The 14,771-nt window shown below is 42.1% G+C and overlaps 2 protein-coding genes and 1 non-coding gene across 7 annotated transcripts in view; 1 reads left to right on the top strand and 2 right to left on the bottom strand.

Annotated features, from left to right (window-relative positions):
* Positions 1 to 3,353, top strand: part of invs (inversin) — a 20,831-nt gene extending 17,478 nt beyond the window's left edge. For 2 of the 4 annotated variants that reach the window (XM_071469496.1, XM_071469495.1), the window contains exons 18-19: positions 2,483 to 2,569; positions 2,652 to 2,916. In XM_071469496.1, coding sequence (XP_071325597.1) covers positions 2,483 to 2,569; positions 2,652 to 2,767 — 203 coding nt within the window. In that variant the 3' untranslated portion in view covers positions 2,768 to 2,916. Of the gene's footprint in view, positions 1 to 1,557; positions 1,709 to 2,482; positions 2,570 to 2,651 lie in introns of those variants that run through there. The other 2 variants (XM_071469497.1, XM_071469498.1) reach the window with 2 other exon arrangements.
* Positions 2,209 to 2,281, bottom strand: trnat-ugu (transfer RNA threonine (anticodon UGU)). The gene has a single exon. It is a non-coding gene; the product is annotated as a tRNA-Thr (tRNA).
* On the bottom strand, positions 3,334 to 14,771 carry tex10 (testis expressed 10). 2 transcript variants are annotated; one of them, XM_071469500.1, is made up of 16 exons: positions 14,618 to 14,771; positions 14,149 to 14,354; positions 13,839 to 14,026; positions 12,939 to 13,265; positions 12,636 to 12,848; positions 12,272 to 12,524; positions 12,070 to 12,182; positions 11,615 to 11,862; positions 11,219 to 11,354; positions 8,815 to 8,984; positions 7,510 to 7,687; positions 6,446 to 6,668; positions 4,808 to 4,888; positions 4,412 to 4,596; positions 4,039 to 4,249; positions 3,334 to 3,874 (listed from the first exon to the last, which is right to left on the bottom strand). In XM_071469500.1, the coding sequence occupies exons 2-16, from the start codon at positions 14,329 to 14,331 to the stop codon at positions 3,752 to 3,754; spliced, it is 2,832 nt and encodes a 943-aa protein (XP_071325601.1). In that variant the 5' UTR covers positions 14,332 to 14,354; positions 14,618 to 14,771; the 3' UTR covers positions 3,334 to 3,751. The 2 variants fall into 2 exon arrangements, with proteins under 2 accessions (XP_071325601.1, XP_071325602.1); XM_071469501.1 differs by having other exon boundaries at positions 12,939 to 13,055; positions 14,618 to 14,758.

Genomic DNA, 14,771 nt, shown 5'->3' with positions numbered 1-14,771 from the left:
TATATATATATATATATATATATATATATATATATATATATACACACACACACCTCTCTTGTCAGTTTACTAAGTAGGGCTAGCTAAAACTAATGTAGTCTCATACAACAGTCCTGCATTAAATCCTGCCTTCCCGAAGGCTGTAATTAAAGAATCCAAGAGGTCCTGATTTAACTATAAATAGGCAGTTGGAGCAACAGGAAAAATAGGCCAATGAAATAAAACATCCTTAGACACTAAAAGAAAATTACACTTACACACAAAACATCACATGTAGAGAACCCCACACCTTTCCCCCAGAGCATTGAGCCCCCTTCCCAAAACACCCGCCCCTCCTGAACCAATGAATTAATATTATTTGATATTATGTATCTCTCTATCTTAAATGCATGTTTTAATTTATGGTCTCATTTTACTTCAGTCCAATGAAAGCACTCTGAACTCTGCACTGAAAAAGGAAGTGATGTCATGGCAACAACATGGGAAATCCATAATTAACAGGGTAAACGGTATTTGAAAATTATGCTGCAGGTAATAGTCAAGTAGTGTAATATTGTACTAATCTGGGTTATGGTACACTGCTAGAATAATGACTTCTCAGTTCTCAAGCATGAGTGTCAGTGGAAGTGGAAAGGGAGCCAGTGCTAAGACTTGCAGACACTGGTGCTAATGTTAAAGTACTGTGAAGAATCACTTTTTTGGTGGTATTCATGTGCCTTTATTAGAGTTTTTCAACATTTTCATGCTTTCAGTAGAGATTTGACAGTGAGGTAGTGGCCAGAACATGGCATGTATCATAGGTCTATGACTGGATTTGAACCAGGGACCATGCTGTTCTTGGTTGGCATGTTACACCCCTAGGCCACCAGGGTGTTTACTGAATCACATAGCATCACACAGCAAAAGCAGTTTTCCACCCTGTGTGATGCACTGATGGTTTACCCCTTATAAGTTGGGTGTCTGAGATTTTGTGGGACTAAAGCTGGAAATCAGGATGGTTGTCATACCAGTGTAGAAGACGCTGTAAGTGACTAATTCTGAGAACAGGAAGCTGTGTAAATGTCTGGGTGATGCTTCAATCCACATACCAGGACAGAATCAGCCTGGTTGCATGTGTGGAACCTCTGGTAGGGTTTTGCCCCACAGACAGGCCTGACCTTCATCACACATCACCAGGTGATGATGGCAGGACAGACAGAAACCTTGCTGCGCCAAAACATATAAGCACGCACACCGTCCCTGCTCACAGATGGACAGATAGACAGACCCCAGCCCCCAAAAGAAAAAGAAAAAAGAAACGCCTCACTCCAACCCAACCTTCTGACGTGGTTTTTCCCTCCCCCTTCTCACCTCACCTCCCTCTTTCTCTCCTTCTCTCTCTGACAGTCCTGGCACTGTGAAAAGTTCAGAGCTGTCAGGGGGAATGTCAAACGACTGCGTAGAGCTATCTGCAGAACACACACACAGAAGCCCCAACACACCTCCACACACACATTCATGAGACTCATGCTCACATTTGCTCATGTTTTTTTTTTTTTTTTTTTTTTTTTGGAGAAGTCGACAGAGATTTGACACTCAACTCTGGACTGGATCACACCGCTCGCTTAATCATCATAAAGCATTTTTAAATTGCATTTAATTATTTTATCACAAATGTATATTTAATATCTCTTCATCTACTAATAGCAACACACATGGAGGGAGAAAATTTTATTTTAACATCACAGATAAAAGTATGTTAAAGAATGGCTATGTGCAAATTTGATTGATTTGTTAATTAAATAAATACTGTAACTGCACTGCAGTGCAAATATTTGTTGTGAAAACTCAATAAGGCCAAAATAATTTATATCCACTGTGGACTTGAACACTAGAAAATCACTTAGACTGTACATACAAATTGAAGTTTACATGTTCCAAGCTCTCTTAACATGAAACAGGCACCGAGTTACTGAGTTCATTTTTAAGCTCTGTGACATGATGAACTTCAGACTTGTTGGAAGATTGTTCTGTTCTGCCACATAATAAAATAATTAAACAGGGCGCACTCTAAATTAAACAAATCAAATAAATCTAATGAAGTACCTCTAGTAGAATACCTGCAAGTGTCTTAAATTGGTGATAATACTTCCCCTGATACATGGGCAGTGGTTTATTAATTTAGGTGTTTGTTTGTGATCACCAAAGATACAGCAAAACAATAATTTTAGGCCCCAGCGAGATTCGAACTCGCGACCCCTGGTTTACAAGACCAGTGCTCTAACCACTGAGCTATAGGGCCATTGTTATACAGGTGAAAACCAGGTGGCAATATAAAGAAAACACCTTGAGCAATCATGGGTGTGTGACCTGACTAGATCGACCAGTTGCAGGAGTGTCCCAAGCTTTGTTATGTAGCACCAGCTGGTTGAATTGAGAGACTGTAACCATGGTGTGACTAAATGGATTTATCATTCAAACACATTTCTTTACTGTCCTTTAGGCAACTCTATGGCCAGACGAGGGCGTTCACTTCGGGGCTCTCAGTCTCAGCTGCTCCTGGACATGCCACTGCGCACCCAGAGCCAGTGTAAGTGTGTGTACATACACCAACACACACTTAAAATCAAGTTCAAGTCTTGAAAATGAACTTTCATGTGCTTATTTTACAGTGAGCGGTATAGACTGTGTTCACCTGACGGACGCGGTGGATCAGGCCAAGCAGTTTTCTTACCACCTAAGACCACATAGTGCTGGACAGGGGAGCAGAGGACGGGGAAAACATTGAAGCTATACACACATACACACACCTCCTGCTCTTTGATGTTTTCTCAGCTGGCTGGCAGCCTTACCTCTATAGAATACGATACACATTGTTCACTCAATGTGCCAAGCTTTCTAAAATTAAGCCATATGACATCAGAGCCATGACCTCACAGGGTGGGGTTAAGTCTACAGAAATGGTGTGTGTAAAAGATAACCTTTCATCTATTGTGGAAGGAACACATACACACTCCATCTCCCTCGTTCTCCATCGCTCTCGCACACACACTGAGATAACCTTTCCTCCTGCTGTGGAGAATGAGGCAGTCTATCAACAGCCGGTCATACAGATAGCCCACCTGCAGCCCCACACACACACGCAAACACACACACACAAGTTACTCACTACACATCAGTATGGTCTTTAAGTGCTTTCCCTCTCAAGACAAAAGTGTATTTCTGAACTTTGCAGTTTTTATTTACTTATGCATTTGCACAAAAATAATCCTCATTGTGTCATTTTAGAAATATACCTCAGTGTTTGTCGCTTTTTAATTGCATTATAAAAAATAAAATTGAAACAGAGGGCAGTGCACTTTGATTTAACTTTATTTTGCCTTTATTCTGTTTTTTTCCTTTAAGTTTAGTTTTGTTTTGTTTTTTTTTAATCAAAAGTCACCAGGTACTCCAATAACAACTGGGCAATGTTCTGCAACAACAGTAACAACAGCACTCAGAAGAAGCTAAAGGTCAATTAACAGGCTAAGGATGAAGCAATGTAGAGGCATCTTAAGACAGGAAAAACAGTTGAAGTCCTTACAACAACTACGTATATGAGTATTCATCAAGTCACTCAAAAAAAGTTTCCATTGTATGTGTGTCTGAAAGTTTCGTCTTATGTATTTATCAGTGCTGAGAACTGTGACTGTTTTGTTTGTCAAAGTGACTGTAAGCTGTTCGAGGGGTGAACTGAGGAACACACCAGGTACTTGTCTGGTGGGTGCGCTGGTCAGTACATGTCTCGAAGCCCCAGGTTTCCACGATGAGCAGAGGAGCCATGGGCCACAGTGAGGCTGTAACAGTAGAGCAAATCCGTCAGCCACTGCTCCCTGGTTGCACCCCGGGAGTACCTCTGAAAAACACACACACACACACACAGAGTACACAGACACACACACAGAAATCAAGTGAACAGCCTCCATGACAGGTTATCATACTTATACTATTATATATCATCCAAATTTTACAAAAGCCTTAAATGCATCTTTATCAATTACACGAATTTGCTGTGTTTACCGTGAGGTGTTGTATGATCTCCTGCAGCAGAGCGGTGTTGGCCAGAAGCTGGTTGTGGAGCGGTGTGTGCTGCAGCAGCATTGACAGGATCTGTCCGAGCTGTGGCAGCTCCTCCTCACTCAGATCTCCAATACGCAACAACTGCAGAACCATCTGCAGCAGACGGGGAACGGTGCTCAACGCTAACACACAAGCACCCCAAATCGCCTCCCTGCAAATGAGTGATGAGAAGACGTTTTGGATTATTGTAAATCCTCATGACTTTCATCACAATGGCAAACAGCGAGTTGCTGCTATTAAGGTCAAGATTTCATATCAACAGGATCTTTTCCACACACAGATCAGCAAATGGTTGTTGTCATTCAACACACACCTTTTATGGTTGGTTTCAGCAGGTGCTTCCTGCTGCAGGGTGATGAGCAGAGCCAGCAGGCTGAGGCAGCACTGAGACAAGAAGCGCAGCACAGGCTCAATGGGCAGGACGGACAGGTCCAGTAATCTGGACACTGCTCTCAGCAGACCGGCCGCCATACTGTCAGGAACCACTCCTAACTTGGTCTGAGACAGACAGACAGACAGACAGACAGACAGACAGACACAGACACAGACACACACAGACACACACACACACACACACACACACACACACACACACAGAGCATATACAGGATCATTGTTTGTTTTCCACCGAATGCAGAAAAGCAGTTGAAGGAATAAAGCATAGGAAATAGTACTAACTGAGTAACAATCAATGAAAACTGTTTCTCACCAGGTATTTGCAAATGCCATTTTGCAAGATGTCAAAGCACTGAGACTTTGAACCCAGAGTTTCCAGACAGTGGCACACCTCCTGTGAATGAACCAGGCACATTATGAATAACTTTAAAGACTTGTGCTTTTTCCCTTACTGAGATTTTATGTTTAATATAATAGCATCTCTGTGTTTAGGAATCCTTCACTACAATACTGCTCTAAAATAAAATGTGACAAAATGTCACACTTATCAATGCAACATGAAAACTGGTGAATTTCATTGGGTTTTCTACTCTGATTTTTCTTTTCTTTCTTTTAACTCTTTGCGATAGACTATAAAGGTCTACATGGCAGAATCTCTATATAAAAATACAGTGTAATAAGTTTCAAATACAATTTAAATTGTATATAATTGTTTTCTGTATACAATACAATTTAAGGCCCAAAACTTAACTTTAGGTTTCTGTCACACTGCTGGGATAATGTTCATATATCAGTAACTGATGGATTATCCGAAACTATGTTGTTCTCAGTTTCCAAGAGCCTTTCCAATGGCAGGCAGTGAAAAACACCCCAAATGATATCATGAAGAGACGATTAAGGAGCAAATTAAGGAAAATCTTCTGTCTAAAACCACATTAACCTGCAGTTATCAGAAAAACCACATTCCTGCTGTACATGAACAGAGTATTTCTACATTCCTGCCTGGATGAGGTGAGGCCTTCACGGCTCATCATGTCTTTACCAATGACACGAGTCATTAACAACGTCCAACATTTTAATTTTTTTTTTCCTGGGATGGAGACAAGATTGGTTTCAGGCCTAAGAAGCTGCGACGCTACAAACTTTTTAAAAGTGAAAAATAAGGCTCAGCTTTTCCTCATTAACTTCAAATCCAAATCAAATTTTTCATTAGCTTTTATCAAATTGAGATGTGTGTGCGTGCCGAAGTGCAGAACAGCGAGCCAGTGTGTGTCGGGACTGTGCACCTGTTGGCATTCTACCCGTCATTAAAAACAATCCAACAGTCTCATTAGTTCAACCGGAGTTGACACAGTCCGTCCCTTAATGCCGCCACCCCCCTTGCCACCACATGTGCCCTCCCTCCTCCTTCCCGCCACTTGCCTGTGATTGACTCAGACAGGGAGATGAGAGAGGCAGGATCTGAGGCCTTAATTGAGGAGTTGAATTAGTGATTATAAGCCCCCCACTTGCTCACACACTCACACACACTTGCCCCAGGGCATAGTTACGTTAACGGTAATTTCTGTGCAGAAATGTCACACTCCCATCATGCCATGGGCTCTCATTAGCATTTGTGCATATCCACTATGCCCGATAACCACGCATCTCCAACCTGCGCAACGCGATAAAGGTTCCCCTCTCAGCCGGAGTGCCACGATAAAGCTTCCACCCTCTGAGCTCTACATGAGAGACAGAGAGAGACCAGGGGGGACTGAAAGACCACGGCTGTGTCCAGAATATCAACGCTTTTTAATTTTCAAAACAATGTCTTTTCTTCCTCACCTCCTACTCGCTGTCCCTTCTAGATTCTTTTTTAATGTTGTGTCCACGGGTTGCTTAGTGGCAGCAGTTTGGTAAAAAGTGATACTATATGTGAGTTTTGGGGTAATTGGAAAGTCAGTGAACACACCTCAACAATGTCCCAGTGGTGTGTGAACTGTTCCAGTGGGGTGGGGTAGAGACTGAGGGGTGAGAGAGGGGAGGAAGGCAGGGCGCTCTCATCACCGGCCTGCTGCAGGGAGGCAAGCTTGTCGGATGAGAAACCCGTCAGGGTGGAGAACAGGAAGCTGATGTAGTCCACGTCCTGCAGAGCCGCTTCCTGGCTCCCAACTGACCAGCTACTCAGAGATGACCTGGGAAACATAATCAGTAAACAATTATATGATTACTGATGCAAACTGTGCATGAAACACAATGCTGATGATTTTATAACTTTAATAATAATCTTTCACTTATATATTCCTTCTCACATTTCTTAGGATTATTTGTGATGCTGAGTTTTGTGAGAGCATAATATTGACTGTAAAAGTGCACAGAAACACAGTTATGAAAAATTCTTCCTTGTCCTGAGGGGATGATAGATCTGTAACAGTGGGAAATATGTGAGAGTAACAGTGCGTTTTGTGAAGCCCAGGAGGCAAATGCAGATAGTCTTCCCAATACTCCATGACGACGCTGCATTCCAGCCTCCTAAAGAGCTCTTTGTATCATACTCATTACACACACATCCAATCCACTATGAACTCAGCGCTCCCTCCACTAAAATTACATACATAACACTGCCCCACTGACACAAGCAAAAGGTCAGACACACAAATGCACATTACCACACACAAACTATTACAGTAGTCAGGTAGTCTGCGGGTGAGTAATAGAACAAAAAAAAATGCTTTTATTGTCATTTCTAAGTTGAATATCAAATATACATCCACACCAGCACCTGTCAACAGATAGGGGAAAAAACAAAAATCAGGTAAAATGTTAGGGATACGTCTCTGAAAGCGCAACACTGCCATCTGATGGTGGCTGTCTAGAGTGCTTCCTGTGTGTCCAGCACCATTGCCTGATGGGTTTAGCTTTGTGATCACAAAATTTGAGGCATTCATCGGCTGTTAAACAGTAATGTCACCTTACACACACACACATGCCAATAAAGTGAGTTTGTCTGCTCTCTATGGAGGCTTCCAAGCTCACCTAAGGTGTACAATACGAATCAGAGAGGCAGCGAGTCCAGCAGAGATTCGTCCAGCAGTGCAGCAGCAGCTAAGGTTGGCCAGGAGAGCCTGGGACATCTTGGGTAGGAAGTAGAGCAATTGCACCATTCGCTGCTGGGACTCTGCTGGTAACAGCACCACAACTCCTTCCTGTGGATCTTCACACAGACGCACACAAACACAGATACATGCTTCAGATGTTATTACACATAGACAGCAATGCACTGCACCCTCTGAGGATAAAACATAAAGCTCTATCAAGAAAATTTGAATGATACCACAAATACGAGGGTATCTTGGACAAGTAAGAAAGAGACAGACAGACAGACAGGCATGGCCACTACAGTGAGGGCTCTGATAATGTGCGTGTGTGTGGTGTTCTGTCTGTCTCTGACGCACTTGCTGATGTCAGAAGCCCTCAAACAAAAGGAGTCTTGTGATGGTGAATTGCTGGCTCTGCGGCAGTTTTTATGAGAACACTGACATCCCCCTCCTCTTCTCTCCTCTCCTGGCCCCCCCTGTCACACACCAGCCTAAGTATCTGACCATCCTCTGAGCAGTGGATATGGACAGGCTTCCAGCCCTTCTTATTACTGCTTTCCGCCTCTGGTTGAAGTTCACTTTTGCAAAGTTGTCTGGGCTGGGAAAGATGGAGTTATATCGCCTCCTAGGGAAACCAGGGTGTACCTTGTGTCAAAGATTTTTCTCTTTCGTAATCAGGCCATATTGTTTCTGCATGTACCATACTGTTTATGCACTGTTTATTAAGTGCATTTTAAATATTTGAATTTTTTTTTTTTTTTTCAGTCAATGCTGGAGATAGTGAACACCTAAGTAGTAAGTTTGCTCTTACTGCATCCTTGAATTAAATGTTACTAAATTACAAGCTGGAACTGAGCAGTAATTGAGTTTGATGAGCCAGAAAAAAGCAAGTAAACACTAAATCACGGAGAAGAAAATCACTGCTGCACTGCTCTTTGTGGGTTTAAATCTGTAAACATGCTCTGCCTTTAACTATAACCCTAATCATGGTTGGCATATCAGGTATTTACCAGCAGACACCTGATGGACTGCTGCTGACTGAAGTGCAGTCAGGGGTGCAACAAGTTTGAAATCACAAAGATCAGTGAAATGGCAGTTTTCTTTCCTTTGATTTGTAAGCATGGCTGAGGTACAGATGTGATAATTATATCTAATATTAAGTGAGGTTGCAGCAACAGATGTTGTTGCCCAAACCTCTATGATCAATTTCTCTTTGTCCTTCTGTCTAATTGAGTGTGCATACCATAGAGCCTGCAAGCTTGTGTCTGCAGACTATTGAGCAGATCCTTGTTTCCTCGAGAAGCAGCAGCCTGGATGGACAGGATAAGTCGCGCAGAGAGAGCAGGGTTACGGTGGCCCAGCTGGGACAATTGCACAGGTAAAGATGCCAACCAGCGACACAGCACCTTACTCCTTCAGGGAGACAGAGGGAGGGATAATACACAGAAGTGCACTTGAACCAAATGAGTTTCATTAAGGAATGATGTGTACAGATTTGTGAGATAGGCACAACTGACGGTTTTTAATTTTAAGAATTTTCACTTGAGCTTTGATAGATCAATTGTTGCATCCAAACATAAATAAGTGTGTAAAATATATTGTTGTTATATCTTTATAGGCCTAAAAAATAATTAGGGAGATTAGAAAACTGTTTTTGGCCCTTTTTAGTGAAAATAAGAAAAGGAACACGATTTACTGGTAAAACCCTGCGGCTAATAAATCCCAATTTCTGTATCTTCAACTTCACTTATGAGCATTAAGAGCCAGAGAAGTTATAGCCTGGCAGAGCAATCACATAATTTAACAAATAATTACTATGCTCAATGTGGTCTGGCACTGGTGCAGATAAATTAGCTTGAGTAAGACGTCATTTCATGTTGACAGTACAACAAATGGTCATCATAAATCTGAATGACTGAATGCACAACAACAAGTTTTCTAAACAATCACTGGTCTGTGCTTATAGTTTTCAAACAGGAAAAAGCATGGTGGGTGTTCTGGAAATGTCAAATTTGGCGAATACAACCCACCCAAATTAGTTTCTAGATGAATTATGTGATGAATAGGCAGTGCAGCTGCAGAATCATGCTCTATCTTAAAAGCCTGTTTCCAAAAAAGTTGGGACACTGTGTAAAATGTAAATAAAAACAGAATCTAATGATGTGCAAATTATGTAAAAACCATATTTAATTCAAAATAGAATAAAGACAACATATCAAATGTTGAAAATGAGAAATTCCATTGTTTTATGAAAAATATTTGCTCAATTTGAATTTGATGCCAGAAACACATTTCAAAAAAGTTGCATCAACTCTTCTTTTAACAACACTCTGTAAACGTTTGGAAACGAAGGAGATCAGTTGCTGGAGTTTTGAAAGTGAAATGTTGTCCTATTCTTGCCTGATATCAGATTTCAACTGCTCAACAGTTCGGGGTCTTCTGGTCATATTTTTAGCTTCATGATGCGCCAAATGTTTTCAGTGGGTGACAGGTCTGGACTGCAGGCAGGCCGGTTTAGCGTCTGGACTCTTCTACTACAGAGCCATGCAGTTGTAATACGCGCAGAATGTGGTTTGGCGTTGTCTTGCTGAAATATGCAAGGCCATCTCTGAAAAAGACATCTGGATGGCAGCATATGTTGCTCCAAAACCTTTACATATCATTCAGTATTAATGGAGCCTTCCCAGATGTGCAAGCTACCCAAGCCATGGGCACTAATGCACCCCCACACCATGCTGGCTTTTGAACTGTGCGCTGATAACAAACAACAAACTGTGTTCAAAGACAATGGTTTTCAGAAGTGTTCCTGAGCCCATGCAGTGATTTCCACTATAGAATCGTGTCTGTTTTTAATGCGTTGCTGCCTGAGGACCCGAAGATCACAGCCATCCAATATTGGTTTTCAGCCAAATTCTTTGCAATTTTACATTGAGGAACATTATTCTTAGACTGTTGCACTATTTCCCCACACAGTCTTTTCCAGAGTGGTGAACCTCTCCCCATCTTCACTGCACAGAGACTCTGGGAGGCTCTTTTTATACCCAGTCATTTACTGACCTGTTGCCAATTAACCTAATTAGTTATGAGATATTCAACTTTTTTGAAAAGTGTTGCTGGCATCAAATTCAAGTTGAGCATATATTTTTTTATTAAACAATTAAATTTCAGCATTCCAACATTTGATATGTTGTCTTTGTTCTATTTTCAGTTAAGATGGGTTTACAAATACATTTTACATAGTGTCCCAACTTTTTTGGAAATGGGGTTGTACATCAACAATGCTGAGTGTTAATAATTGCAAACAAGGTTTGGGAGTTCAGAGAGGCAGTGAGTTTTGTTATTGTCTAAATATTCACTGAATCAGTTGGTATTCATCTTTGCAAATTTCCTTCTCAAGTGATTCTAAAATCCTGTAGTGAAAACTAAACTAGTGTCACGTGGTCTGGCTGTGCTATTACACTACTGTGCAAGGATATTATGTTTTCTCCTACAAGTTGGATTTTAGTACATAAAAAGTCTCATTTAATATTCAAAATGCTACAATATGAGGCTACTGTTGTGATTATTGTTAGACCATTCAGTTGCATGCAAGAACTGTACATCTTCAGGTTGAAGATCTCACATGCTGAAAACCAAACTGAGGTTACCTGGCTATATGTGTATGACCTTGCTCCTGCAGGTAGAGCTTGCTGTAGAAAGACAGCAGCAGAGATCGTGTCTGTAGAGTCAGGTGCTTCTGCTTATAGTAGATGTACACTGCTGCCAACAGGTCCTCTGTCACTGCTGCATAAACACACACACACACATACACGTTGATTTAATATTAAAAATGACTTAACATTAAAAATGTCTTTATATGGTTCACAAACTAATATCTGGATTCCAACCCAGAATCTTGTCATCGAGCTCCAAAATAAATGCAAGTATGCTCTGTGTCTCACATTGCCTCATTAATAACACTAAACTCCTCTAACCTTATTGAACTCATGCTTCAGAGTTTATTGAATCAGACACACCTTGACAAATACATTGTACATGCTTACTTTTGCTCCTCTGCGTGAGCACCATCTTCCACACAGTACCCAGCAGCATGTGGAGCTGCCTGTAGCTCAGTTTCACGCCGCTGCTCAGAGTGTCTCGGACAAACGTCCTCAGTGGCGTCAGCCAGTCTCCATCTGTCTCTCGGCTGAGTCCCTGCCTCTGGCTGAGGGACACCATGACCTGGCAAAGTGTGATATTAAGGGCCAGAGGCTCCACAGCCAGACCTGGAACAGCTGCAGTTTGTTTACTCCTGAAGAGAGGACAGTAAGATGAGGTAATCATAGGTAGTTTAGATCTTCATTTACAGTAGTTACTGATGACAAATTAGAAATTTACCAAAACTTTCAAATTATTTTTACCACCTCTCACATCATAAAGATAACAATACATATATTTATCAAGAACAGAAGCAGGAGGATGAATGTCTGCTTGACATATTAAAACTGATACTTCTTACCTTTTGAGGTCAACCTTCTTTTTGTGTTTGGGTACATCCTGAGTACCATAAGGAAAGTTTTTCATGAAGTGCTGCTTAAAATCTCCCAAGTATTCCTTACGGAACCATGCATCCTACACAAACACAAGGCACTCTGTCATTTTCTTAGCAAATCTTTTATTGTACAAAAAACAGTTTGATATTTGTGCATTTCTCATCTTACCAGCGAATCCTGGTGCTCCTGCTGTGGTGCCAGTTTTCTCAGCAGCTGCAGAATAGACAACACCTGGAACATTACCGACATAGCATCTGGGGGGAGCAGGTGAGCACCCTCAGTGCTGTTCCAGGAACAATCACTAACGCTGGCCTCAACCCAAACTTCAAGTAGAAGAGGTACCAGTGTAGCTGCAAAGCTCTGAACGGCCTCAGCTGAGTCTAGACTCTCACCCACTGCAGCCCCAGGATCCACCTCAGGTCTACACAGTGAGATAATAAAAGAAAATTATAAGTTGTTACACCTTGTGTTCATATAAATTCTATTTGAGATTTTCTTTTCTGGATGGTTACAGGAGTTTGTGGTATTGTACCTGAGTCTGAAGGAGGAACGTGGAGTTGGTTTGGCCCCAGAATGCTCATACACCTTAACTCCAACCTTACTGTAGGTGAGCTCTTCCCAGTTGAGCAGTAGAGGTGTAAGCCGTCCCTCTCCACTGGAACCAAACACTCCTTCAGCTGCAACAGACATGTCACCTTCCTCCACCGGTCTCTCTTCGACTACTGCCTGCAGAAAGCGTCCAAGCCTGAAACACAAGCAGAACAAACCACAAGGTTGGCAGCAAAAATTATGATTTCAGAATATTTTTTAATCTGTGTACATGTGGCTTCCATACCTGAGAAGCACAGACAGCCGCCACTGCTGGCTAGTCACAGCCCTGTTAAGACTGACTGATAGTGCCCAGGTCCGCCCCTTGGCATCCTGGGCCTTTTTGGCTCCTCCACTGTTTTGTCTGTGAGAGATCAACTCTAGGAAGTTAGTGAGAAGTACTGCAGGCCGTGCTGCTAGCAGAGCAGGGTAGTGTTCCAGCAGCACATCAAGGACCTTCATTGCATCCTCCTGAATGCCTGTCTCAATGTGGGTCATGGCACAAGACAGGTGGGCACTGAGGAGGGGGAAAAATGGGGCCACTCGCTCTGCGGGCACAGACTGTGCAATGAACCTGGAAGAAATTTTAGACAGAGTGTTATATGATATAATAAACAAAAGCTGAGTATCATTACCAGCTGCGACAGCATGTGGCTGGTATTATTTTCACCTTGTGTGTCTGTGTGTGTGTGTTTGTGTGTGTGTGTGTGTGTGTGTGTGTCATCATGGCAAAATGTGGTCCTGGAGACACCTACTGTAGCAGGAACTACCACAGAGGCAGGGTTAAGTACTTTGGCAGGTGTTAATAATGTGTGTGTGTGTGTGTGTGTGTGTGTGTGTGTGTGTGTCTGTCTGTGGAAAGATTTTTGTGCAATAGTCTCATAACTGAGAAAGATGCAGCCAGGAAACTTCACAGGTGTGTAGCTGAGATCAAAATGAAGGCCAAGTCCAGCAAGGGGGTGGTCCAACCCCTGGGTACCGAGTAGCCATGTAATAATGTAGAAATAATTTAGTAATGATTACTATGTACTTCTAGGTCAAAACATCAACATTTAGAAAAGTGTGCCAGCTGTTGTGGTCGCAATGCAAGGCGGTCTTTAGTTTGTAATATATTGTTGTATTTCTGCATTTCTGTTGTTCCTCTCACCTGAGCACACGTGTAGCTGCCACTCGAACGCTGCCATCCTTGTCTGTGAAAACAGCTGCAACTTCCGAAAGCAGGCGAGAGAGATGCTGCTCTAACAGAGATGGATTAAGGGACAGCAACTCTCTCAAACCCAGCAAGGCACTATGTTTTATATTGGCATTGTAATGGTGGAGCTGAGACAGGAGGTCCTGGTGAAATGCAGGGAAAGAAAGAACACAAATTGTGAAGTTAAAAACAAACCAACTTTCAGTGAACACAGGGTGGTATGTCTGACAACTGAAACACAGAGAGAAATAGATAAGGTGCTTACATTTATTCCAAGCTGTCTGTGTGTGGTGGGTCCACTTGTGTCTCTCTTGAGCTGTTCAGATAGATGGATTCCCTTTGTGCGGAAGTTAGTGTTGGTGGCATTATCTGCTTTGGGCTTCTTCTTTCCCACCTTTAACTTGACCTTCTGGAAGTCATCCTGTCTCTTCTTCTTCTTGGCTTTCATCTCTGCTGTCTACACTGCTGTCTCTGTTACCAGACACGAAGGTGAGATAATGACACTGAATGAGAGTATTCATCTCAGTTAAAAAAAAACTGACCCCTGGCATAAGTTTGGACAGTAGTGCTGGGCCGCTGAAGCATTAAAAAAAATACATTTTGCGGCACAAACTTAACGCAATGCTAAATTTTTGTTCTGTATTGTCAGATAAGTGAAGCTAGTTAGCTAGCTTGTAGCTAACTATCTCGTACCCTGGTTCAGATCATGCATGGAAGCTCTGTCTTGTACTTACCACAATAAAAAAAGCCCTGGGATCAAATTATCATCGGTGTCCAGAGAAAGAATACCACCCCTCTAACAACAACCCATACATATAAAAATATATTCTGTACACAATCTCGTGTGGATGCAGTGGGTCCTCTAACCGTGTGTGTACATGTTTGCAA

This window comes from Trachinotus anak, unplaced genomic scaffold, assembly GCF_046630095.1.
Source record: "Trachinotus anak isolate AG129_WGS33_773 ecotype Australia unplaced genomic scaffold, CSIRO_AGI_Tana_v1 ptg000032l, whole genome shotgun sequence".
NCBI classification, from domain to species: domain Eukaryota; kingdom Metazoa; phylum Chordata; class Actinopteri; order Carangiformes; family Carangidae; genus Trachinotus; species Trachinotus anak.
This window is presented reverse-complemented; position numbering and strand designations above follow the sequence as displayed.

Coding starts and splice junctions, on each gene's coding strand:
- tex10 (XM_071469500.1), bottom strand. CDS start 14,331: ATGAAAGCCAAGAAGAAGAAGAGACAGGATGACTTCCAGAAGGTCAAG. Junction 11,863..12,069: donor AAGAAGGTTGACCTCAAAAG/GTAAGAAGTATC, acceptor TCCTCTCTTCAG/GAGTAAACAAACTGCAGCTG. Junction 8,985..11,218: donor GGTCATACACATATAGCCAG/GTAACCTCAGTT, acceptor GTCTCCCTGAAG/GAGTAAGGTGCTGTGTCGCT.